The sequence below is a fragment of the Oratosquilla oratoria genome, chromosome 14 (genome assembly GCF_046742065.1).
Source record: "Oratosquilla oratoria isolate Oo_2021 chromosome 14, ASM4674206v1, whole genome shotgun sequence".
NCBI lineage: Eukaryota > Metazoa > Arthropoda > Malacostraca > Stomatopoda > Squillidae > Oratosquilla > Oratosquilla oratoria.
The window spans coordinates 45,568,371-45,594,474 of record NC_134790.1 but is presented as its reverse complement, the minus strand read 5'-3'; the positions used below and the strand labels follow the sequence as shown (position 1 = coordinate 45,594,474).

The following is a 26,104-nucleotide window of genomic DNA, read 5'->3' as shown; positions in this document are numbered from 1 at the left end:
TATCCAAAAGATTAAGAAATGGGAGGAAAATATAGAAAACAAAAAAATTGCATTTAAAGATATAGTCCAACAACAAATGCAAGAAAACGCAAAAGACACAATTATCCAAGTAATTATTGAAAAGGCAAAGTGGGTCAGAGATGCAGTGGATAGGAAAAAATGTATCGTGGTATATGGTCTAAAAGAAAAACATGAATCTGGCGAGGTACATGAGGGAAAAGAAGAAAAAGAAACAGCAATAGCAATCCTAAAAGAAATTCAGGATGGAGACCAGGAAGTAGAGAAAGACATCGACGATGTGTATAGAATTGGTCATTATTCTAAGAAAAAAGAAAAGAAAAAAAAAAAATCGACCCCTAAAGAGAAAACTAAGATCACAAATGGTAGTAGAAGACATATTTGAAAAAGTAGGTAAGTTGGCAAGGAGTGAACATTACAATAAGATATGGATAAAAAAGAAACGAGTATTGAGGAATTAGAAAAAGGGAAGACACTAAGAGATCAAGCTAAGAAAAAAAAAAAAACGCGAAGGGAACGGAAACCGAGAGCAAGGAATTCTATTGGAGAGTAATCGATATGAGACTGAGAAATTGCTTAATGACTAAATTCCCCCGTTATCCTCTTCCAAGTCCCAAATTACCTCGTCATTCTATTCATTTCTCTCCACGCACTCCACCATTCTTTAACCGTCCGCCCCTCCACGCATCCTCAGTATCACCACCTCCACTACCTTCATCCCCAGTGTCACCACCTCCACTACCTTCATCCCCAGTGTCACAAACTCCACCTTCGAGCCCTCCTACCATGGCTTCCTCGTCCACCCAACCCTCTCCCCCACAACTAATGACTATAGTACATGAAACTGTCGACGTTACAAAATTTACCGGCGACAACCTTCTCACCCACACCTTTCTTTCAAATGTCAATACGGCTATTGACCGCAGAAAATGTGCAACAGATCAAGAGAAAATAGCAGTTCTCCTCAGCTTTGTTGACCTTAATTCTAATGCTGGTGACATCCTTCATTCAGATGCATTCCAAGACTGCACTGATTATGCTGAATATGTTACCCAATTCAAACGTACCTTTGCACAACACGACAGCCTGGGTTCCCTCACTCCTCTTTACAACCTTGTTCTGAAAACCAACTTTCCTCCTTACGTGCGAAAAGAGAGAGCATTAAAACTCGCATTTGACCATAAGTCTGAACTGCGATCAGCTCTCACATCTTCCACCTGGCTTGAAGCTGGTGACAAAATCTCACTTGCCAATGTTGTTTCCCTCATTTCCTACTTTTGATTTCTTTCTCTTCTCCATCCGGACACCTTAGCCAAAACTTCGTCCGTGCAGTTCACTCCAGGTATGACCTTAACGGATTTCTCTCACAAATTTCATGATTCATCCAAGACACTGAATGACATTGCTGCTCAGTCAGTTCCTGTCACCAAACCTACCTTCCCTATTGCTCATATTTCCAGATCTTCATCTCGTTCTAAACACACTTCTCGCGCTAGATCCAACTCCAGTTCAAGGCAAAGATTGTCCTCCCGTAACCCTGTCATCTGCTACTTCTGTCAGAAACCTGGACACTATGCCAACCGTTGCTATCTCTGTCTTACAACTCCTCCCGATAAACAATGCCCTATTCATGGCCTTTGTTTTCACACTGCTGCTGAGTGTCGTGTTTTGAACACCGCCCATTCTAATATTCCCTTCCCATCCCGTCAGACTTCCCCTTCCCTTTCTTCTTCTCCTAAATGACTATATGCCTCTGTTTCTCTCAAGACTCCCCCTCCTAGCATTCATGTCCCATCCCCACCACCCGCCCCCATGTCCCTTCTTTCTAACTCTAACACATGGTCACATGCTCTTTCCATTTCTGCTACTGTACATAACATCCCTATATCTCTCTTCATAGATACTGGATCCCCTGTAAATATTATATCTTCTTCAACCTTCCTCAAACTCCGCTCCTCCTATAAGCGTGTCACCTTCTTGGAATCCTCCGACTTACAACTTACTAACGTACATGGTGTTCCATTTCCAGTTCTTGGTAAGATTCATCTTCCAATCAGTCTCACTACTCAAAGTCCAGAGATTCAAACTCTCCTTTATGTAGCTGATGTACAGTTTCCTGCAGATGTCTACACACCATGCAGCAATGGTCTACACACCATGGTCTACACACCATGGTCTACACACAATGGTCTACACACCATGCAGCAATATGGCATTGTCGTCTACCCCACATATCATGGGATTGCTTATGGTAGTCGTTTCGTGCCTGCCTTCCCTTTGGCGACTACCCCTACACCACTCCCTACTGTTCCTAGTTCTGAGCAATCCCCCTCCCCTCAACACAACATGCCGGTTGTTTCTATTCCCACTATTGCTGCTCCTCCTTCTTCCTCCCCTGACCATGTTCAGTCAACTTCAAAGGATATTACTTCCTCCCTGCCTGCTCTAGATTCCACTTCACAGGACACTGTACACCCTTCGTCTGCACCTTCTATTCAGACTTCACTCCCTCATTCCAGTGAACTTGCCTTGACCAAATCTTCCAACTGTACGAAGCGAATGCGTTCTTCTCGCATGCCCAAACATAGGAAACGGAATACCAAATGCCCTTCCCCTTCTCCAGAATTCTCTCCAACAGAGCAACTTGATCTCCTCCCTTAGATGAATTGGTAATTACCTTCTCCCCTGTCTCCACTGTGCTTTCCACCATGTGTCGTACTACTCATGCAGTGTTAACAAGAATCATGACTCTACCACCACATGAGCATTGCAAAAAGCTTCGCATTTTCCGAGCTCAGGAATGCGATGTTCTCTGTATGCCAGAATCCACCCGTGTCAATGGCATATCACTAAATTCAGCTTTATGCACTACCAACAAGAAAGGTCATACTTCTTTTCTAGTTGCCAATGACACTAATGCTCCCCTCCATCTCAAACTTGGTACAAACTTATGTGATTTTCTAGTGTATCCTTTAAGAGTAAAAGTCATCGATGACCACAATTCTTCCTTGCCAGTTTGTACCATTACCTCCGATATGCCTCATGCACAGGTTCCGATTGACGCATCTCACTTCAGTTCCCTTGACTTCCCTGATGCGCAACAGGATTCAGTTTCTCTATGCAATGCCTTTTGATATGTCATTGCCTTGCCTGGTGAATTCCTAGGTTCTACTAACCTCATCCACCATCACATTCCCCTTCGAGATGGCTCCAAACCTTGCTACATTCCGGCTCACAGAATGCCGCACAGCAAATGTAAAATTATGGACAATATTGCAGATATGCTTGCCCAAGATATCATCAAGCTCTCCATTTCTGAATGGAATTTCCCCTTGTTTTTTGTACCCAAACCAGATGATACTTTCTGTCCTGTTGTAGATTTTCGAGAACTAAACAAGATCACCATTTCAGAAGGAATTTTGTATTCTACTGGTCAGAATAATATTGTCTTTTCAAATTTAGACCTAATGTCCGGCTATTTCCAGATCCCTCTTACTTCAGAAAGCCGACCCCTGACAGCCTTCTCAACCCCTTCTGTTCATTTTCAACTCAAACGCTTAGCTATGGGTCTAACCTCTGCTCCTGTCTTTACAAGGCTTATGCATACTGTTCTTGATTGCTTACTTGGTGATAATGTCTTTATATAATATGAATGACATCAAAGTAGCTTCTAAGTCAATACCAGAACACCTTCAAACCCTTCAACAGGTATTTTCTCGTCTTGCTGATGCCAACCTCAAACTCAAGTTGAGCAAGTGCTCTTTCCTCAAGAAAGAAATTCGTTTTCTTGGTCATGTCCTCACTTCTCATGGCATTCTTATTGTTCCTGATAAAGTCAAAGCTGTCGCTGACTTCCCTCGTCCCATAGACGTTGAGTACCTTTGCTCCTTTCTTGGACTTTCAGGATATTACCGAAGGTACACCCGGAATTATTCTACCATTGCAGCTCCTCTTACTTCACTGCTAAAGAAAGATGTTTCTTTTCACTGGTCGTCTGCTCAGGAACAAGCTTTTGCAGACTTAGAATGCCTTTACTACTGCTCCTGTCTTAGCTTTTCCTGACTATAATCTACCTCTCATTTTCTACACTGATGCTTCTTTCCAAGGTCTTGGTGCTGTCCTTATGTAAGAACAAGACACAAACCTTCGCCCCTTTGCTTTGCCAGCAGACTCCTTAACAAAGCGGAACGTAACTATTCTGTTACCGAAATTGAAGCTTTAGCGGTTATTTATGCTCTTCGACATTTTAAAGAAATTTTCCTTAGTTATCCTGTCACAGTCCATACAGACCACCAGGCGCTTCTTCAGTTTTTTAAAGGCAAGAACCTGTCCGGGAAACTTACTTGCTGGTTCTTGACCATTCAGGAATTCAACTCCACCTTCTCTTATATGCAAGGTAAAGCAAACAATGTTGCTGACGCGCTTTCTCGGAATGCTTCTGCTATCAATTCCCTCCTTCAGCCAGTCACTCTTGCTCATGCGCGTATTCATACAGCTCAAAGATCCGACCCAATGTGGAAACGTGTGATATATTCTCTCGAGTCAGGAGATACTTCAGACCTTACAGACTTCCATACCTCCTTGGAACACTTCAGACTCGTCGATGATGTTCTTTACCACGAAACCACGCTTTCCAACATGCATGAATCAAACAGACTTGTACAACAACTCGTAGTTCCTTCTGACTTAGTGCCTGAAGTTCTGTTCCTTTTACATGATTCTCCACTTGCTGCACATCCAGGTAAAGACAAATGCTTAACACAGGCCAGACTTCAGTACTTTTGGCTTACTATGAGAAAAGATATCCATGCCTACATTGACTCCTGCCACTCTTGTGCTACCCATAAAGATCATATTCACAGTAAAGTTCCCATTTTGACATATCCAATCCCTAGCAAGCCCTTTGATATGGTTGCGATTTACCTTCTCAAATTACCACTCACTTCTAGTAGAAAATCAGTACCTGTTTGTGTGTATGGACCATTTTTCCAGATTCTGCATCCTTGAACTTGTTCCGGACGAGACTACTAAAACGATTGCAAAAACCTTCATTGACAAGATTATTTGCCCCTTCACTATTCCCAAAATCCTTCTCTCTGACAATGGAACGGAATCTAACAATGAGATTCTTTCAGATATTTGCAAATCCTTTCAGATAACAAAATGTAATATCATTGCTTACCACCCCAGTTCAAATGGCCTTGTCGAACGCCAGAACAGTAAGATTCTCAATGTTCTCCGACACCTCGCTTCCGACCTTCATCTCTCCTGGGATCACTGTGTCCCTATGATTCAGTCTTGCCTAAACAGTGCCATCAATAGGTCCATATCGGAGTCGCCTCACTTTGTCATCTTTGCTTTAGACAAGCGAATTCCATATGACCTTCTTGCTTCAGATATAGGCACTATTTACAACTTTGATGATTTTGTAAAGGTTTCACTTGCCAACTTCAGCACTCTCTTCAAGAGAATTACTCAGTCTCTTTCTCTCGCCAAAGACGAGATGGCCCGTTTTCATAATAAAAATGCGAGAGTCTAACGTTGCAATAGGTGACATCGTGTATGCCCTGAACCATTCTCCCTCTTCCAAGCTTTCACCAAAATTCCTTGGTCCCTTCCGTGTCCTCGCCTTTGAACCTACTAACAAAGTCAAATTGAAACATCTACATTCAGATTCAGAGACCATTATGCACCTGGACAACCTTGAGCTCTTCTCCCGAGGTGTAGACTGCGACACTGACCCTCCGACTCCCTCGACTCCCACTGACACAAATCCTCCTTCCATTCCCCCTTCACCTTCACCTGTCTCCCACCCGTATAATCTTCGCAGCCGTAATAATTCTTCTTGAACCTCCTAACCGTCTAGCTGCCAAAGTGTTCTCCACTTCCATCCTTTCAAAACCTTTATTACAAGTAAATTTCATTCATACATGTGTTCTTGTATATATATATATATATATGTATATATATATATATATGTATATGTATATATATAAATATATATATATATATATATATATATATATATATATATACATTTATTGTATCTATAGGGTAGTTATAACAAAATATGTATTTCATGTAAGAATTGCAAAAGGGACGCGTAATTAGAAGTGTGTGTTCATATGCGTGTGTAAATTATTCTCGAAGTTTCTGTGAGGAAGTCGTATATTTCGTTTCTTGTTTACTTATTTAATTATCATTTCAATTATTGTAATGTGAAAGTGGAATAAATGTGACCGAGTGAGAGGTGTGTATACACAGTGATCAAATAAACATTGAATAGAAACTCGATATTTTCTTATTGCTCACCAACTTATGCTGAGTGTTACTACCAAACAGCACCCAACAGGAGTAGTCAGAGTATATGTCCACCCCACACCCATCCAAAACCCACTCATGATCCCATCCATCTTAGCTCCTCATGGATGAAGAGTAATCCCTGTCCACTACAGTGTAGTTCATAGGAGGAACAAAACACAAAGTATTAGGAAGACTTTATTTTCAATTCCTTTCTAAATGTACAATACATATAGTTGTAAGCACACAATTTGTATACATGAGGCGTTGGCTACATGAAGTGAACAAGATGTAAATTTGTGACTTACTCATTTTCATTAAGACAACAAACATTTCAGGTCAGGGTTGCTGCTGATTTGACCAGTTTATCTTAACCATTTGATGTAGTTTCATTAGATGAATATATACATATATGTTTATATATATATATATATATATATATATATATATATATATATATATATATATATATATATATATATATATATATATATATATATATATATATATATATATCCACAACCTGAATAGAGGCAACTCAGAAAGTTCCAGATAAAGTGCTCACCATAATTTATCCTTGGTGTAATACTTGACCTATTAAGGAGTGTTGTACTCTTTTATTCTAATGACAGACAATTTTATTCATTTAGGAGAAACCCTTTCACTTTTGGGCAGAAAAGGGAATATGTTTCCTTCTTGCCATAAATTGAAAATTTAGAAACAAAATCTATTTCTATGTGGGCCTTCAGTAAGATCCCAGTTACTGAGAAGAGTCAGAATGATTAAACTTTACATATATATGTATATATATATATACATATTCTTATATATATATATATACATATATATATATATATATATATATATATATATATATATATATTCATAATTAGTTTTTTGTACATAATACCAGTCTGGAAATGAATGAATTAAAGGGATTTAAAACTATCTCAAATAACCGATTGAGGGGTGTCATCGCTGCACTTGAGTTTTATTCATATATATTAGAAGACTATTCAATGAGAGAAACCTCCACTCCTCACTGTTAATAAACTATAACAAACTGAAAATTTGAATTAGTATACTATTAGTTTATTTAAATATAAAATTTTACTAAATAAAAATCATTATAGTAGAAAAATTTTGAGTTTGGAAGAAGGTAATCAGTTTTCTCCACAGGTGTATTGATTTTTGGAATAAGATGAAGAAACACTCCAGACAGACAATATAAATGATTTTAAAGTAAAATTTGATAACTGGAGACACAAAATCTGAATCTAGGAGCATACAGCTCCGATCCTGTACAGTATATTACAATTGAGTAAATACAAATAGGTAAATTAGATAAATATAATAGGGGGTACCCAGCATCCACCCTTATTCTCTGGGTGTGGTGGTGGTGATGTAAGGCCATTGGCTTTGAATAGTGTATCAATGGCAGCAACTGAAATGGTCCCCAGCCTAGCCGACAGATATGAAAAAAGATTAGATAAGCTGGGATTGCCCACACTGAAAGAAAGAAGAGAAAGAGGTGACTTGATTGATGTCATCTGATTTATGAAATACGTGAGCAAAAATTTATTAAGATAATGTATTATTATTGGATGAAAGCTATATCAGGAGTAATAATAATTGTTACCTTGAGTTTTATTGATCAGAAAATAATTATAATAATAACTATATAAAAAAGTTGAACTGTTGTCTTTGCTGCATTAGTCTGGGATTGTTTCTATATCACTGGCTGAAAGTAATTAGAAGGGAACAACCACAAGTTATCAGTTTTCCATATGTGAAAAGGGGGAAGAAATAAAGTTGAATTTGACAGAGAGATCTTGGTCCTTGTCCAGAGTTCAAAACCGAAATCTGATTGGGTGGTGCTATTTGGGTCATAAAAAAAAAAAAAAAAAAAATGTTGAACCTAGTCGAGAAACCGAGTGTCAACCCTTCAAGACTGCACCTCCAGCTGCAGGTGAGAGTGCTCACGAGTTTTGAAGACGGGCAGTTAGGAGATAAACTTCACTGACGTCCGTCCAGGAGGAATATACTGTCCAGGTGTCCAGTATTGGTGCAGCCCATGTCTGTATGTTTGTGTGTGTGTGTGTGCGTCCACAACAGCAATACTATATATATTTCTTTATACCACCCTCACCCTCGACTCTTATACATTATTATTGCTGCCGCAAGGTGATTTTATTCACCCTAAACGATGCAGTCTGACATGCAATCATTTTTGCTCTCCCGGGCTCCTAACACATTTTCTGATTGTCTCCAGGCGATGTCATCGAGGCACAGAAAGTATCCGAGGTACCGCCAGGCGATTTTATTCAGCTGAGGGACTCTAGTTTGTCCGTGGGCAATACTCGTTTGCACCAGTCTCCCTTGCATTATTTGTTCTGGTTGAAGTGGTCATTCAATTCTATTCAGCTGAGGGAAACCGGTGCGTCGTATCAGAAGAGAAGTCCAAGAGAGTAGTTCAAAGTCGGTCCGAGGTTGGGGTCCCCATCGGTAGTTTTTCGGTCCGAAGAGTAGTCAAGAGAGTAGTTCAGGGTCAGTCCAAAGAGTAGTCTGAAATCGGTCCAATGTCCCTGGGGTTTCCATCGGTTGTCTTCAGGTGTCCGAAGAGTAGTCCAGGAGAGTAGTCCAAGTCCTGTGGGTTGTCATATGGTCGTCAACGGGTCCGCCGGGAGGTCGGTCGAATGACGCTCCGACCGAGCTCGTCGCTCCCGGTCTCCGGTAACCCCGCCAGTTATGCCGTTCTAAGGAAATTCATCTACTTAAAAGATTGACACGTCATACTACGGAAGTCACGTGACCAACGGAAATATTTCGGTAAGCTTCTCCCTTCTTTATATTACCTCATCTCCTTCTCCTTTACCCGCTTCAACCACCCATCCTATCTTCTCCACCCTACAATATCTCTGCTTTGCCTTCTTTACAAACATCCTCAATGTTTCTTGACCACTCGGTGGACCGAGGCTCACCTGAATATGACATCATGTCGACGACGTTGATGGGGACTGCGACATCAGCACCTGGTCGTGAACTTGCCCGGGTGGAGACGCGGCACCCAGATCAGCGTGGTCACGTACCTGTGGTCGAGAGGGAGAGAAGGCTCCGGTGTTATGAAAGTACTTTAAGGTGATTAGAGTAATGGTGATTGGCACTAATAGTAAGAGAATTGTGGGTACGTTATCACTAATTACCACCATTTCTATTCTTGCGGGCAATTTAAGGAAAAATAGCAGCGTAACGTAATAAAGAAAAAAGTACTGGAAGCTTTGAGAGCGGGTAGAAAAAGGGTGAATCATCTATATTTCCAATAGAGAGGAAATGCAGTTGGAGCTCGCCAGAACGTTACGCCGGCACCCATGCAAGTGGGTGGCAGGAAAATATTAGTACCAAGAAATCCCCTACCGTATATACATACCTCTAAAAACTTTCGTTTATTGGTACATACATATACGAAAGGCTTTTTCCCCTTACACGGGAGGCAGTGAAAAGAAAAGGGCATAGAAACCACTCCCATCCCATTCCATCCACTACATACTCCACTCCCCTCTACCCTCTTCCCTCCCTTTTATCTCGGCATCTCCTGGATGACTGTCCTCTGCCTTGGGTCAGAAGCAGTGTCGCAAGACATAGCACATCCACAGTAAGGCCGCTTCACTAATTCGGCGACCCCCCTCTCCGTCCCCTCATGCAGAAAAGGAGAAGACGGGGAGAAATCCCTTCGGGCTGCGTCAATTTATTTCTCATACATACTCCCTCACCCCCCATCCCCCGCCCACTCCCCCTCATGCATCACAGCATCATCCATACACAACCCTTCTCCATTCACCCCTGTCTTCTGTCCTCTCCCATCCTTCCTCAACAGACATTCCTCTCTTTCCCAATGCCCCTTTCACCCTATCCATCCATCTCATCCTAGGACGCCCCCACATGTTCACTCCTTCCACCTCTGCCTTCCACACCTCTTTTACTAGTATTTCTTCACTCATTCTTTCCATGTGTCCAAACCATCCGAATACTCTTTCATCCACCCTATCTCCTAACTCCCTTTCCACCCCTGTTCTCCTCCTCACCTCCTCATTTCTCACTCTATCTAGCCTAGTAACCCCTATCATACTTCTCAGGCACCTCATCTCAAACACATTCAAACTCCTCTCTTTTTCTCTTATGTTCCATGTTTCTGCCCCATACAGTGCTGTCAGCACAATCACTCCTTCATAAATCTTTTCTTAGCATCCATTCCCAGATGTCTATTTCTCATTACACTTTTTAATCCACCAAGGCATTTACTTGCTTCTCTCAATCTACATTCTACCTCCACCTCCACTCCTCCCTTTCCTGCCACATTCGCACCCAAGTATCTAAAACTATCCGCTTCCTCCAGTCTCTCTCCCTTAATACTCACTTCCAGTCTACTGCCACTCTCTCCCCTTGTACATCTCATCACCTTACTTTTACCCACATTTATCTTCAGCTTCCTTCTTTCACACACCTTCCAAAACTCTGTCAATAACTTTCTCAATCCTTCCTCTGATCCTGCTACAAGCACAGTGTCGCCAGCAAACAACCACTGGCTTATTTCCCACTTTTCTCAATTTTCTTTAACCATCTCCAAACCCCCGACCCCCTACCCTTGCATTCATCTCTCGCACCACTCCATCCATGTATAGATTGAACAGCCAGGGCGACATAACACATCCCTGACGAGGTCCCACCTTTACCTCAAACCATTCACTCTTTCAATTTCTAATCCTAACACAAGCTCTACTACTCTCGTAAAAACTTTTGAATGCTCTTAACAGCTTTCCTCCTATCACATATATCTGCAATACCTCCCACAGTGCCTTCCTGTCTACCCTGTCATAAGCCTTTCCAAATCCATAAAAGCCCAAAAAACATCCTTACCTTTTCCTATAGCTTTCTCACATATCTGTCTTACCACAAAAATCTGATCTACACAACCCCTACCTGTCCTAATCCCACACTGTTCATAAGAACATGAGAACATAAGAATAAAGGAGATTGCAAGAGACCATAAGGCCTACACTAGGCAGCTCCGAATCCACCACCACCTGTCGTCCCCATCAATTACTCCCTCTTTTCCTCCCCTAATCTTCTCAATCAAGACCCTCCCATAAGCCTTCCCAACTACACTTAAAAAGCTGATCTCTCTGAAACTACCACACTCACACTTGTCCCCCTTTCCCTTGTAAAGTGGTACTATACAGGAACTTCTCCAGCCCTCCGGCACTCTACCCTCTCTTAAACAAACATTAAATAACCTCACTAGCCAATCCACCATAACTGTACCTCCTATATAAACAATATTGGCGCTGCGGTCGATCGTAACTTGACACTAAATTATTTTCATTATTTTTTCATAATTATTTTCGTACCATTGAAACATATGACTTTCGTCTCGAGAAAAGTGCCCTCACTTTTTCCTTTTCGTATCTTCGAATGTTCGTATATAAAATTTCATTACTAATAACTTCATAATATTACAAAATATTTGTCAAGATTCGATGGTATTTACATTTTTATACATTTAAAAAGCAAACATGATAGGGATGGCAGCCTTTTGCCAGGCCCTCCAGAGTTCAAGCACCTATGAAATTGTCACTACAACCCTGCTACAAATACAGCCACAGTTCAATTCAGAACGGGAACATCCTCTCGGTTAATTACCAAAATGTGTGAAATGCGTTACGCTATCGATAGTTAATCATAATCGTGAACCAAAATAGCAGCATAGGAAAAGGAGTCATCTTTTTTCAGGCAGTGGTAGAAGAAAAGAAATAACAACGCAAAAGACACGCAGACCTTGTAGTTGCTAAAAACAAATTTAACATTCCTCGCCCTGGCTGAAGAAAAGGCTTACCTCTGTGTTCCGCTGAGCATGGTTGGGGCGAGGTAGGAGAGGGTACAGTCCAGCTCCGGAGAGGAAACGGGCGGAGGGGACGGGGATGCCGGGGGAGGAGTAGGAGAGGAGGGGAGATGGATGGGAGAAGCGGGGGGAGGGGAAGGGGAGGCGGGCGGAGGGGAGGGCGACGTTGGAGGAACGGGGGAGACTGGGAACGGCGGCGGCGCGGTTTGCAACTTGGGCCGCAACTTGCGGCCGGAACCTGAAATTAATTAAAGCGAAAGAGTCGGTGAGCCTGTGACGGGAATAAATGTCAGAATGCAGGGTTGTGGGCCTTCAACGGGGGCCAACCCTTGAATCATCACAATGAAAAACGCAATTGCTCAAGCCAAAGTCTTGAGCATAAAAAATGAAGAAGATGAAGAAGAAGAAGAGGAAGAAGAAGAAGAAGAAGAAGAAGAAGAAGAAGAAGAACAAGAACAAGAACAAGAAGAAGAACAAGAAGAAGAAGAAGAAGAAGAAAAAGAAAAGGAAGAAGAGGAAGAATTAAACCAACAAAGTTGACCCTTGTATACCACAAACTGGTGAATTTGTAAGAACTGGGTAATATCAGTTGGATTCGTGATCGACAGCTATTATCCTTAGCTCACATCACTTTGTGTATGTGTAAGTCGAGAGCTCGTACACACACAGACACACACACACACACACACACACACACACACACACACACACACACACACACACACACACACACACACATTTTCAACGAACGGACGGCTTGAAGAACGTTCTGAAGAAAAGTGCCGATTGTGGATCCCAACGCAAAGAGAAGTGCCTTTTTGTATTTACAGGGTGGGGGGAAATTGCTCGTGGGGTAGTGGGAAAGTAAGGAAAGAGGAGAAGGGGAGGGATTGCTGGGGAAATGGAAGGAAATGAGGAAGTAGAGGACTTGGCCCAAGCAGACCGCCGAAAAGTAAACAAACGACCGCAAGCCCAACTGGAAGACGACGAAATGTCTAATAAGAATGTAAAGATTAGAAGTATAGATAGGAGCAATACAGTAGAAAGTGATGAGAATATTTTCAAGGGATTTAAAGAGGGTGGGGGGGACACAAGGGCCCCCCCCCCCCCCCCCCCCCCCCCCCCCCCCCCGACTGACAAGACTAGAGGAGAAGGTTGATAAGGTGATCGAGGACTTGGAGCGTAGGTTCGGTCATATGAACACCATTTTACAAAGGGTTGAAAGATTGGAAGAACTAGAAAAGGCGAATAAAAACTTAACTGATGAAATAGAAGACCTAAAAAGACAGTTAAGAGATGTAAAGGTGGAGAATGAGGAATTGAAGAAGAATAGTAAAGAAAACAGAGAGACAATAGCTAAAGAAGCTAAGAACTGGAAAGCAACCCAAGAAGGAAATAAGGTTTCATTCACTGACATAGTCAAACAGCAATTGAAAGAACATACTGAAGACTCAGTTATTAAAGTGATGAGACAAAAGGAGAATATAGTAAGAGATTTAGCAGACAAGAAGAAATGTATAATTATATTAGGAATAGAAGAGAGAAACAACCCAGATAGAACCACAAGAATCAAAGAGGAAAATGAAAAAGTAAGCCAATTACTAGAGTCAGTTCAGGAAGATGAACCAGAAATTATGAAACAAATCGAAGAGAAATTTAGACTTGGAAAGTATAGCACAGATAAGACCAGACCAATTAAGATTAAATTCAAGTCACAAACAACGGCAGAGAATATCTTATCCAAAACAGGGAAACTAGCAACAAGTGAACAATATAAAAAGGTATGGATAAAAAGGGAAATGAATAAAGAGGAAAGAGAGGAAGAAAAGCAGAAAAGACTTGAAGCTAAGGCAAAAAACGAGAACAGAACGGAGTCAGAGAAAGAGAGATTCTATTGGAGAGTAGTGAATATGAAATATAGATGGATTAATAACAGGATTGAATGAGCTGAATGATTATTTGAAGGAAAAAGAACCGGACATAATGGGAATTGTAGAAACAAAATTAAAAGGCCCACTACCACCCAACAGTGTAGGACATGATGCATACAATTATTGGATTAGAAACAGAGAGAAAAAGCAAGGGGGTGGAGTTATGTTCCTGACTAAGAAGGATATAAATGTGAAAGGTGTCATATATGGAAAGAATACAGTAGAGATGATTATGATAGAAGTGGAAGACAGAGATAAGAAGAGCAGAAAATTTGTGATAAATTATGTGCCTCCAAAAACAGCCTCATGGGAGGAGAGTGAACATAAAAGTATGTTAGAGGACACAAAGATAACATTAAACAAGATAATGGAAGAGGGAGGAAGAATAGTTATGATGGGCGACTTTAATTGCAAAGAAATCTGCTGGGAAGAAATGACAGTAAAGGGTGGAGACGACTCATGGGGAAACGCTCTACTTGAGATGATTATTGACCACACAATGACACAATGGATACAGGAGAACACTAGGTATAGAAATGAAGAAGAACCATCGAGACTAGACTTATTAATTACATCTGAACCTAGAATAGTGGACAAGATTGAATATAAAACACCAATAGGTAAAAGTGACCACATATTGATTGAACTGGAACTTAATGAAGAAAAATATATCAAAAGAAATGAACAATATAGAAAAGGAAGAATGATGTATGAAAAAACAAACTTTGATAAAATAAGAGAATTCTTTCAACAAGAAAACTGGGAAGAAATATACAAAGAAGAAACATCAGTGGAAGAGAAATGGAATATTTTGACAAAAATTTACAAAAAAGGAGTGGAAAAGTATGTTCCAAGACAAAAAACAAGAAAAAGAATATGTAAAATGCTGGTACAACAAAAGTTGTAGGGAGTTAAAAGACAAAAGAGACAAAGCCTGGACCAGATGGAAAAAAGACAGAAGACCTGAAAAATGGAAAATATATACCGGTTATAGAAATGAATATGTACAAACGTGCAGAGAGGAAAAGAGAAAATATGAAAAAGACGTCATAGAAAAATGTAAAGATCAACCAAAACTATTCTACAGATTTGTAAACAATAAACTGAAAAACAAACAGGACTTGGAGAAATTAAGACAAGGGGGAGTTGAATACACTGAGGAAATGGAAATGGCGGAAATTATGAACAAACATTTTAAATCAGTGTTTACAAGGGAGAACATACAAACTGAAGAAATTGAATGGAAAGAGAAAGTCACCCCTATAGAAGAAATAGAAGTATCAAAGAATGAAATATTGATACACTTGAGTAATCTTGATGTCAGAAAATCGCATGGACCAGATGAAATAGCAAACTGGATACTGAAAGAATGCAGGAATGAACTGGCAGACAAAATACATAGCATAATAAGCAGTTCTTTGAAAGAAGGAAAAGTTCCAGAAGATTGGAAAAAAGCAAACATAGTACCTATATATAAAGGAGGAAATAAAGAAGACCCTACCAACTATAGGCCAGTCTCTCTAACAAGTACAATAGCAAAAATTTGTGAAAGAATTATCAAAAGTAGATGGGTAAAATACTTGGAAAAAAACAACGTACTAAATCCAAGGCAATTTGGATTCAGACAAGGACGATCATGCATCACCAATTTAATATGTTTCTATTCAAGGCTAATAGATATAATACAAGAAAGAGATGGATGGGCTGATCGTGCATTGCTAGACCTAAAAAAAGCTTTTGACAAAGTACCACATAAGAAGTTGCTTAAGAAATTAGAATCTGAAGGAGGAATACAAGGTAAATTGCTAAATTGGATTGAAGACTTTTTGCAAGAAAGAAAAATGAGAGTAGTGATAAGAGACCAGCACTCAAAATGGAATGAAGTAATAAGCGGTGTCCCGCAGGGAACAGTTCTGGCCCCAATAATGTTTGCTATATATATTAATGATATGGATGAAGGGATTGAAAGATATATGAGCTTCTTTGCAGATGATGCAAAACTACTGAAAAGAGTGAAAACTGAAGAAGATTGTGAATCACTACAGAGAGATCTAAATAAAGTATGGGAATGGAGTAGGAAGTGGGAGATGGAGTTCAATACAAAAAAGTGTAGTATAATGGAATTTGGAAAAAGCAAAAACAGAATAACAGGATCATATAATTTGGGAGAAGAAGGAATAAAAAAAGTAGAAAATGAGAAGGACCTGGGAGTCATTGTTATGAATAATAGGTAAATACAACTAGGTAAATACACACACACACACACACACACACACACACACACACACACACACTTCAGCGAATGGACGGCTTGGATGACGTTCTGAAGAAAACTGAAGTCTGTGGATCCCAACGCAAAGAGAAGTGCCTAGTGTTTTTGCAGGGTGGGGGGAAATTGCTCGTGGAGTAGTGGGAAAGTAGGGAAAGAGGAAAAGGGGAGGGATTACTGAGGGAAATGGAAGGAAATGAGGAGGGAGTAGACTTGGCCCAGCCAGACAAGCGGAAGGTAAACAAAAGACTGAGTGAGGATGACATGTCTAATAAAAATGTAAAGATTAGAAGTATAGAGAGGAGCAATACAGAAGAAAGTGACGAGAATATGTTCCAGGGATTTAAAGAGGGTGGGGGGGACACAACCCCCCCCCCCCGACTGATAAGACTAGAGGAGAGAGTTGATAAGGTGATCGAGGACTTGGAGCGTAAGTTAGGTAACGTAGACTCCATTTTCCAGAGAATTGAAAGGTTGGAACAACTAGAGAAGGCTAACAGAAACTTAACTGAAGAAATAGAGGACCTAAAAAGACAGTTAGGAAATGTAAAGGAGGAGAATGAGAAATTGAAGAAGAATAGTAATGAAAACAGAGAGAAAATAGCTACAGAAGCTAAAAATTGGAGAACAACCCAAGAAGGGAATAAGGTCTCATTCACTGACATAGTCAAACAGCAATTGAAAGAACATAATGAAGACTCAGTTATTAAAGTGATGAGACAGAAGGAGAATATAGTAAGAGAATTAGCTGACAAAAAGAAATGTATAATTATATTAGGAATGGAAGAGAAACATAACCCAGATAGAACCGCAAGAATCAAGGAGGAAAATGAAAGAGTAAGCAGTTTATTAAAATTAGTCCAGGAAGATGAACCAGAAATTATAAAGGAAATTGAGGAAAAATTCAGACTCGGAAAATATAGTACAGATAAGACCAGACCAATTAAGATTAAATTCAGGTCACAAACAACGGCAGAGAAAATTCTATCCAAGACAGGGAAACTAGCAACAAATGATCAATATAAAAAGGTATGGATAAAAAGAGAAATGAATAAGGAGGAAAGAGAGGCAGAAAAGCAGAAAAGAATTGAAGCTAAGGCAAAAAACGAGGAAAGAACGGAGTCAGAGAAAGAGAGATTCTATTGGAGAGTAGTGAACATGAAAATAAAGCAGTTCGACATACTAAAGAAAAACATAAGGGAAACAGAGAACACAATGGAAGTGGCAGAAAACTAAGAGTGTCTTACACAAATATAGATGGATTGATAACAGGATTGAATGAACTGAATGATTATTTGAAAGAAAAAGAACCGGACATAATGGGAATTGTAGAAACAAAATTAAAAGGCCCACTACCACCCAACAGTGTAGGACATGATACATACAATTATTGGATTAGAAACAGAGAGAAAAAACAAGGGGGTGGAGTTATGTTCCTGACTAAGAAGGATATAAACGTGAAAGGTGTCATATATGGAAAGAATACAGTAGAGATGATTATGATAGAAGTGGAAGACCGAGATAAGAAGAGCAGAAAATTTGTGATCAATTATGTGCCTCCGAAAACAGCCTCATGGGAGGAGAGTGAACATAAAAGTATGTTAGAGGACACAAAGATAGCATTAACTAAAATAATGGAAGACGGAGGAAGAATAGTTATGATGGGCGACTTTAATTGCAAAGAAATCTGCTGGGAAGAAATGACAGTAAAGAGTGGTGATGACTCATGGGGAAATGCTCTACTTCAGATGATTACTGACCATTCAATGACACAATGGATACAAGAGAATACTAGGTATAGAAATGAAGAAGAACCATCGAGGCTAGACTTAATAATTACATCTGAACCTAGAATAGTGGACAAGATTGAATATAAAACACCAATAGGTAAAAGTGACCACATATTGATTGAACTGGAACTTAATGAAGAAAAATATATGAAAAGAAATGAACAATATAGAAAAGGAAGAATGATGTATGAAAAAACAAACTTTGATAAAATAAGAGAATTCTTTCAACAAGAAAACTGGGAAGAAATATACAAAGAAGAAACAACAGTGGAAGAGAAATGGAATATTTTGACAAAAATTTACAAAAAAGGAGTGGAAAAGTATGTCCCAAGACAAAAACAAGAAAAAGAATATGTAAAATGCTGGTACAACAAAAGTTGTAGGGAGTTAAAAGACAAAAGAGACAAAGCCTGGACCAGATGGAAAAAATACAGAAGACCTGAAAAATGGAAAATATATACTGATTATAGAAATGAATATGTACAAAAGTGCAGAGAGGAAAAAAGAAAATATGAAAAAGATGTTATAGAAAAGTGTAAAGATCAACCAAAACTATTCTACAGATTTGTAAACAATAAACTGAAAAACAAACAAGACTTGGAGAAATTAAGACAAGGAGGAGTTGAATACACTGAGGAAATGGAAATGGCAGAAATTATGAACAAACATTTTAAATCAGTGTTTACAAGGGAAAATATACAACCTGAAGAGATTGAGTGGAAGGAAAAAGTCCCCCCTATGGAAGAAATAGAAGTAACAAAGAATGAAATATTGACACACTTGAGTAATCTTGATGTCAGAAAATCGCATGGGCCAGATGAAATAGCAAATTGGATTCTGAAAGAATGCAGGAATGAACTGGCAGACAAAATACATAGCATAATAAGCAGTTCCTTAAAAGAAGGAAAAGTTCCAGAAGATTGGAAAAAAGCAAATATAGTACCTATATATAAAGGAGGAAATAAAGAAGATGAGAAAGTGGTGTGTGCAAAAACAATACATGAATTTAAAAATAGTTTAGATAAAATGAGATATGAAGACGGGACCCCACGAGCATAGCTCCCCTTCCCGTAAAATACAACTAGGTAAATACAACTAGGTAAATACACATATATTAAAGAAAAAAACCATGCACAAACAAACACGCACAATTTGTACAAACATAGAACACAAAAAACACGCAACGACTTGGTAGTCCTTAAATAAGAAGACACACTCTTGTAAACGAGATATTTAGAACTACGGGCACCATATAATAAGGATGGGTAAAACTCACTTTTTTCTACTGAGAGAGAGAGAGAGAGAGAGAGAGAGAGAGAGAGAGAGAGAGAGAGAGAGAGAGAGAGAGAGAGAGAGAGAGAGAGAGAGAGAGAGAGAGAGAGAGAGAGAGAGAGAGAGAGAGAGAGAGAGAGAGAGAGAGAGAGAGAGAGAGAGAGAGAGAGAGGGGGAGAGGGGGAGAGAGAGAGAGAGAGAGAGAGAGAGAGAGAGAGAGAGAGAGAGAGAGAGAGAGAGAGAGAGAGAGAGAGAGAGAGAGAGAGAGAGATCCCTCAGCTAATTGTCTAGCGGCAACGTGAATGATAATGTAATTTAGAATATACAACGAACAGGTATGTTAAGTTGCGATTCATCATTATGTTCAGCTCTTCTGATACTTATGGGTAAATGAAATCTCCTGGTTTCTATCAAAGTCGTAAATTTGTGGCCATGTTGTTAAAACAAACCGGCTAGTATATAGAAATATAGCTATAACAGATTCATTTGACAAGTTCGTAATAGTTGTTTACCACTTCATGCTCACCCTTTGTTACCTGGTCTTCGCAAGCTGTTTTGTTCTTGCTGATTTAACGTGTTTGACCAAAAATCATCCCCTCAATCAGACACCCTTGTTAGTAGGGATAGGTTGGAGGAAGGGAGGTGGTCAGTTTCATTGTTGCCTAAGTGTATACTGTATAGTCCTATTCAGTGTCGTCGTAATATTTGTGTGATCTCATTGCGTTTAGCCTACAGATGTTATCATCAGTGTATTCGCCCTCCTAACAAGGTTAGCGTATCTCTTGATGTACATTCAAAGAGGATAATATGTAATGACAGGATATGTATGAAATATAACCACATGTATATTAGATATACTATACTATTGTAGGATACCTAGTTATCCTTTGAATATAGAAAATACGGAACGGTTTTATGCCCTCATCTTTGTTAACTAACTTCCAGCAACCGTTCGTAGAAAAATTCTGATATTCGGATGTATTGTCAAATTTTGTAAGAAAGGCAGTACAGTAAAATAAGATATTTGGGAACTCTGAGTGAGGTAATTAATATAGCTTTCATTTACAGAGTCCAGCTTGGATTTTTTTTTCGCAGGAAAATTCTGATCACTTTCTGAATTTGAGTTAGTCTAACCAGATGGTTTTGTAGGATTTTTTGAATAACTCACTGGTTTATCACGTGATATTTGGGTTTATGATGAGAGGATAAAGTACAAAAGATGTGAGTGATAAAAAACATAAGAACTTTCCTACGTTCAATGTTATCATTCTTTATTAAGGACACTTATGCGATTCCTTAGCGATTTTTTTTTTTTTCGGTGAAACCTGCGGTCCTGTGGTTTGAAAAAGATTGTGATAAGAGAATAATGGCTGTCATAAGAAATTATAACGGGAAGATACCAGATCACAATGTGCCATTTGTGATCTGCAAAGGTTTGAAGGAAACATCGAAGGCGTACATTGAATGTATAATTGATTTCCTCTTTATTTGCGACCTAAGCTCCATATAAATTTTTGTGTTGGTTCTACTCGCTTGTTTCTTGTTTGTGAGGAATAATGTATGGGTTGGTACTCTTCCGAAGTCCTTCGTGAATTGGTATCAGGGTTTAAGCCCTGTTCACACCAACGGTTTAAACCGCAGCGGTACCGTATAGTCAAGGAAAATGCACGGTTGTCTCTGAACGCCTCCATTGACCTATATTGTAATTGAACCGCCGCGGTTGAAACCGCCAGTATGAACAGGGTCTTAGGGTACACTTGACTTTGCGTAGCTTATTCAAGTGTACTACGTCTTTGCGTCTTTTGCTTTATATTCATTATCTAATTCCCCTGCAACTACTACTGTGCCTTCGAATTTTAGATCTAACTTTGAATTTCGTGTTATGTATGCTGGGTCTCATGACGTCACCTTTTTATATCTTGTTTCCTTGCACATTTGTGTTGCTAGCACATGGTTTCTTGTCAAGGCAGAATCCCAACACCTGTGGCATGTAAATAAACTACACTGACAGACTTTGGGAATATATCCTCTATTGAAAAACTAACCCATTATAGTGAAATCTAAAAACATGGTGGAGAAAAAGGGGGCAAGGGGCAGGGAAAGACGGGGCGTCGGTGTTGGGTTGACTACAAAGTGTACTGGTTTGGACACAGAACTGTTTTTAAAACATTGTGCTTTTGCATTTCGATGTAGAATAAAGTGGGCTTATCTTTCGATGGGAATATATTCCCAAAATTTGTCTATGAATTTCTTTTACATGCTGCGTATACGTATTTGAACTATGAAAATTATACATTTTACCGTACGAAGAGCGTTATCGCAGCCGTTTGTGCATAGTTACATATGATAGTTTCTAAAAGATTTTAAGATAATTCAAAAATTATTATTATTATTATTATTATTATTACTATTATTATTATTATCATTATTATCATTATCATACCCCGTCTGAGGTATTGGCTGCATGTTATTGTGGCAAAGTACCATGTAGTTGATACTTTAGGGTTTATATGGGGCGTCCCTACGGACTAGAGTCACACATCATTTTGTCTGTGATAGAGGAAAACTCTGTTCATAGAGAAATGATGAAACTTTTATACTACGACTGTCCCTCCGTTATGTTGTCCTCCAACCCCTTGTTACTGTCCTGTACCATTTCTCTGAAAATTAATTTCCTTTTTTCGCCTACCCTGTGGTGGGGGAAAAGAATGCTACTACCAAGTCTTCCCACTTGAGTCGTAAGAGGCAACAAAAAACGGGACGGAGGATGGGATTAGGAGTCCTTCTACCTGTAGCCCCATAGGGCACATTCCTTAAAAAGGTAAAGGCATAAGAGGGTCTGGGAGTTTTCCAAACAGTATCCTAAGGTTTGGGTCTTTTAATGTGCGTGGATGTGGTACAGATGAGAGTAAAAGGGAAGAGATAGGCAGTATGTTTGCGAGAAGAAAGATGGATGTGCTGGCTTTGAGTGAAACTAAAATGAAAAGGAAGGGCGAGTGTGAGTTTGGGAGTGTAGTTGGGAGGTTCTCAGGAGTGAAGAGGGGACGAGGGAGAGAAGGGGTGGCTATACTAGTGAGTGAAGAGATAGGTAAGCGTGTAGTGGAGTGGAAGGAGTTTTTTTCAAGGTTGATGTGGATGAAGGTGAAGCTGGGAAGGGAGATGTGGGTTTTTGTAAGTGCGTGTGGGCCTGGCAGTGAGAAGAGCGTAGAGGAAAAGGACGCTTTTTGGGTAGATTCAAATGAATGCAAAGAGGGATTAAGGAGAAATGTCAATATAATTGTATTGGGAGACCTTAATGCTAGGGTAGGAAACGAACCAATAGACGGAGTGATTGGGAAGTATGGAGTTCCATGTAAAAATCGTAGTGGAGAATTGATGGTGGAGATGTGCCTTGAAAGAGAGTTGATAAGAGCAAATGCATTGTTTAGGAAGAAAGTCAAGTATATGTACACATGGGTGAGGGTGGTGAATGGAAGGGTGGCAGATAGAGCGTTAATGGACTATATAGTGGTGACCAGGAGTATGGTAGGAAGTGTTAAGAATGTACATGTTCTAAGGGGAGAGAGTGGGGGAATATCAGATCATTTTCTGGTAGAAGGTAAATTGAGAGTGGAGAATAGGTGGAGAAAGAGGAAAAGGGCAGAAGGTAGGGAGGTACTTAGAGTGAACTGCTTAAATGAGAATGAAAAGGAGAATGAGTATAAGAAGAAGCTGAGAGAGGAGTGGGATGGAATGAAGAATAGAGTAGAACTAGGAGTGGAGGAGGAATGGGGATGGTTCAAGGAGGGAGTCATAAGGTGTGCAAAGATAGTGTGTGGAACAAGGAGGGCGGGAGAAAATAGAAGGAAGAGTAGTGAATGGTGGGATGAGGAAGCAAAGAATGGTGTAGAAGAGAAGCAGGCTTCCATAGATTGGCTACAAATTAGGACGAGGGAATCGTATGAGAGGTACAAAGTTAAGAGAAGGGAAGTTAAGCATAAGATAAAGGAAGCAAAGAGGGGGAGAGATGTGAAATAGGGTAAGAGTATGACAGAAATTTTTGAAAGTAATAAAAATATGTTTTGGAAAGAAATTAAAAGGGGAAGAGGAGGCGAATCAAGTAGAGAAGAAAAGGTAAAATGTGCAGATGGAGAGATGACAATGGAAGAGAAGACAGTGAGAGGAGTGAGAGGAAGGTGGGCAGATTATTTTAGGGAGTTGCTAAATGTGAAAGAGGATAGGGAGGGAAAGTTGATTGCAGTGGGAAGCGCTAAGAAAATGAGAGAGATGAGTGAGGAAAATGGAGGAGAAATAGGGAAAGATTAAGTGAAAGTAGCTGTTAAGATGATGGGAGCAGGTAAAGCACCTGGGTTGGATGGATGTCATGCAGAATGTCTGAAGAAAGGAGGTGCAGTTATGGTGGACTGGCTGGTGAGGTTATTTAATGTTTGTTTGAGAGGTGGGTAGAGTACCGGAGGACTGGAGGAGTGCCTGTAAAGTTCCACTTAACAAGGGAAAGGGGGACAAGTGTGAGTGTAGTAGTTTCAGAGAGATCAGCTTGTTGAGTGTAGTTGGAAAGGCTTATGGGAGGATCTTGATTGAGAGGATTAGGAAAGGAACAGTGGGAGTAATTGGTGAGGAGTAGTGTGGTTTTAGGACAGGTAGGGGTTGTGTAGATTAGATTTTTGTGGTAAGACAGATATATGAGAAAGCTATAGGAAAAGGTAAGGATGTTTTTTGGGCTTTTATGGATCTGGAAAAGGCTTACGACAGGGTAGACAGGAAGGCACTGTGGGAGGTACTGCAGATATATGGGATAGGAGAAAAGCTGTTAAGAGCAGTCAAGAGTTTTTACGAGAGTAGTAGAGCTTGTGTTAGGATTAGAAATTCAGAGAGTGAATGGTTCGAGGTAAAGGTGGGACTTCGTCAGGGATGTGTTATGTCGCCCTGGCTGTTCAATCTATACATGGATGAGGTGGTGCGAGAGGTGAATGCAAGGGTAGTGGGTCAGGGTTTGGAGATGGTTAAAGAAAATTGAGAAAAGTGGGAAATAAGCCAGTGGTTGTTTGCTGACGACACTGCGCTTGTAGTAGGATCAGAGGAGGGATTGAGGAAGTTAGTGACAGAGTTTGAGGTGTGTGAAAGAGGGAAGTTGAAGATAAATGTGGGTAAAAGTAAGGTGATGAGATGCACAAGGGGAGAGAGAGACAGTAGGCTGGAAGTAAGCATTAAGGGAGAGAGACTGGAGGAAGTGGATAGTTTTAGATACTTGTGTGCGAATGTGACGGGAAAGGGAGGAGTGGGGGTGGAGGTAGAATGTAGATTGAGAGAAGCGAGTAAATGCCTTGCTGGATTAAAAATTGTAATGAGAAATAGACATCTGGGAATGGATGCTAAGAGGAGGTTTTATGAAAGAATGATTGTGCCGACAGTACTGTACGGGGCAGAAACATGGAACATAAGAGAGGAAGAGAGAAGGAGTTTGAATGTGTTTGAGATGAAATGTCTGAGAAGTATGATAGGGGTTACTAGGCTAGATAGAGTGAGAAATGAGGAGGTGAGGAGGAGAACAGGGGTAGTAAGGGAGTCGTGAGATAGGGTTGATGAAAGAGTATTGGGATGGTTTGGACACATGGAAAGAATGAGTGAAGAAAGATTAGTAAAAGAGGTGTGGGAGGCAGAGATGGAAGGAGTGAATATGAGGGGGCGTCCTAGGATGAGATGGATGGATGGGGGTAAAAGGGGCATTAAAAAAGAGAGGAATGTCTGTTGAGGAAGGACGGGAGAGGACAGAAGATAGGGGTGAATGGAGAAGGGTTGTGTATGGATGATGCTGTGATGCATGAGGGGGAGTGGGTGGGGGATGGGGTGTGAGGATGTATGTATGAGTTATAATTTGACGCAGCCCGAAGGGATTTCTCCCCGTCTTATTTTCTGTTGTGGATGTGATGTATCTTGGCACACTGCTTCTGACCCAAGGCAGTGCACAGGATGCAGGTATGACCCGTCATCCAGGAGGTGCAAAGATGAGAGGGAGGGAGGAGAGTGGAGGAGAGTGGAATATGTAGGGGATGGAATGGGTGGGAGTGGTTTTCTATGCCTTTTTCTTTTTGGCTAACCCCCCCTCCCCGTGTAAGGGGGAAAAAGCCTTTGGTATATGTATGGCATATATATGTATTATTATCATTATTTTTACTTTGAAGCCTGGAGGGGTAAATATGATTGTACCTAAATACATTCTACATATTTCTTTATAATATATATCACATTAGGTTCCCCCGTCTCCTCTCGCTTGAACAGGCTGCTTGCAGGGCGACTAGGAAGAGGAGGGGAGTGTGGGAGAGGGAAGGGAGGAAAAGTGGACGAGTAGAGCGAACGGTATGAATGAATCATTGGAGCAGGTAGCGCTAAGGAGTGTGGACGCCCGGAGGTAGAAAAGAATTATGATCCTTACATCTTAACCCACTTAAGATTTATTGAAGACTGAAAAAATATCACACCTATCATTGGAGCAGCAATCTTAGTGAAAGGCACAGATTATAATAGAACGTATAAAATAAATAATGGAAAGCTCTAATTCCATGGAATCTAAGAATTATAGACCAATGGTTCAGCAACGTTAATGATGAAATCTACGCAAGTTAGTGAT

At 40.2% G+C, this 26,104-nt stretch overlaps 1 protein-coding gene across 1 annotated transcript in view; it reads right to left on the bottom strand.

Moving 5' to 3' along the window:
- Nucleotides 1-7,148: 7,148 nt before the first annotated feature.
- Nucleotides 7,149-26,104, bottom strand: part of LOC143032866 (uncharacterized) — a 44,797-nt gene continuing 25,841 nt past the window's right edge. The window contains exons 2-4 of the mRNA XM_076198054.1: nt 12,209-12,452; nt 9,300-9,407; nt 7,149-7,827 (exon numbers count right to left, since the gene is read on the bottom strand). Coding sequence (XP_076054169.1) covers nt 9,344-9,407; nt 12,209-12,452 — 308 coding nt within the window. The 3' untranslated portion in view covers nt 7,149-7,827; nt 9,300-9,343. The remainder of the gene's footprint in view (nt 7,828-9,299; nt 9,408-12,208; nt 12,453-26,104) is intronic.